A 685-nucleotide genomic window follows, 5' to 3' on the forward strand; every position below is an offset into this window, starting at 1 on the left:
CTGCACCAGAACGAGATGACCAACCTGAAGCAGGAGCTGGCCAGCATGGAGGAGAAGGTGGCCTACCAGTCCTACGAGAGGGCACGGGACATCCAGGTAGGGGAGTGTGAGGGCTCAGCCCCCCACTGCACCCTCCATCCACAGGTCGAGGGAGGGACCCTGGGCTGGGAAAGAGGGTGGGCGAGGGGGATCCCTTTTCTTAGCGCCATCCAGATGAGGTCCTCACCGTGATGCTGTCACAGCAAGAAGCAGGTAACTAAGCCACGTGTCCAAAATCCCTGTCTGTGCCCCAGCGAGTCCCCGCGGTGCTGAAGTCCCCAGGTGCTCAGGGCACGGCTCCGGACGGACGGCTGCAGTGCTGGGCTGTTACAAGCCACACGTGGGCCAACACATAGTCCTCAATCCCAGTTTGGGTCATCTCCGCTGCTGCAGCAGGCGCTCCCGGCACCGAGATCTTCCCTAGCACAGGCAGAGCGGGACGGGCATGGATGGCACATTGTGTGGGCCAGAGGGAAACCCCTTCCCAGCTGGGGTGGTCACTGTCAGGGGTCATGCACCTGCGGGAGCTGAGCAAGCAGAGCGTTCCAGCAGCAAGGTCTCAGAGCACAGGGCAAGTACCGAGAGCCCTCACGGGGCATCCCTGGAGCCGCTGGCGGCCCTGACGTGCGGTTCCCCGCACGACGCG

The 685-nt window shown here is 63.6% G+C and overlaps 1 protein-coding gene across 1 annotated transcript in view; it reads left to right on the plus strand.

The window, feature by feature from the left end:
- LOC104620691 (transmembrane and coiled-coil domains protein 2-like) overlaps nt 1–685 on the plus strand; it is a gene marked incomplete at its 5' end in the record, with an annotated part of 2,336 nt that overhangs the window by 1,354 nt on the left and 297 nt on the right. Inside the window, 1 exon segment of the mRNA XM_010286984.1 lies at nt 1–144. This exon segment is cut by the window's left edge and continues 16 nt beyond it. Coding sequence (XP_010285286.1) covers nt 1–144 — 144 coding nt within the window.

This window comes from Phaethon lepturus, unplaced genomic scaffold (assembly GCF_000687285.1).
Source record: "Phaethon lepturus isolate BGI_N335 unplaced genomic scaffold, ASM68728v1 scaffold33045, whole genome shotgun sequence".
NCBI lineage: Eukaryota > Metazoa > Chordata > Aves > Phaethontiformes > Phaethontidae > Phaethon > Phaethon lepturus.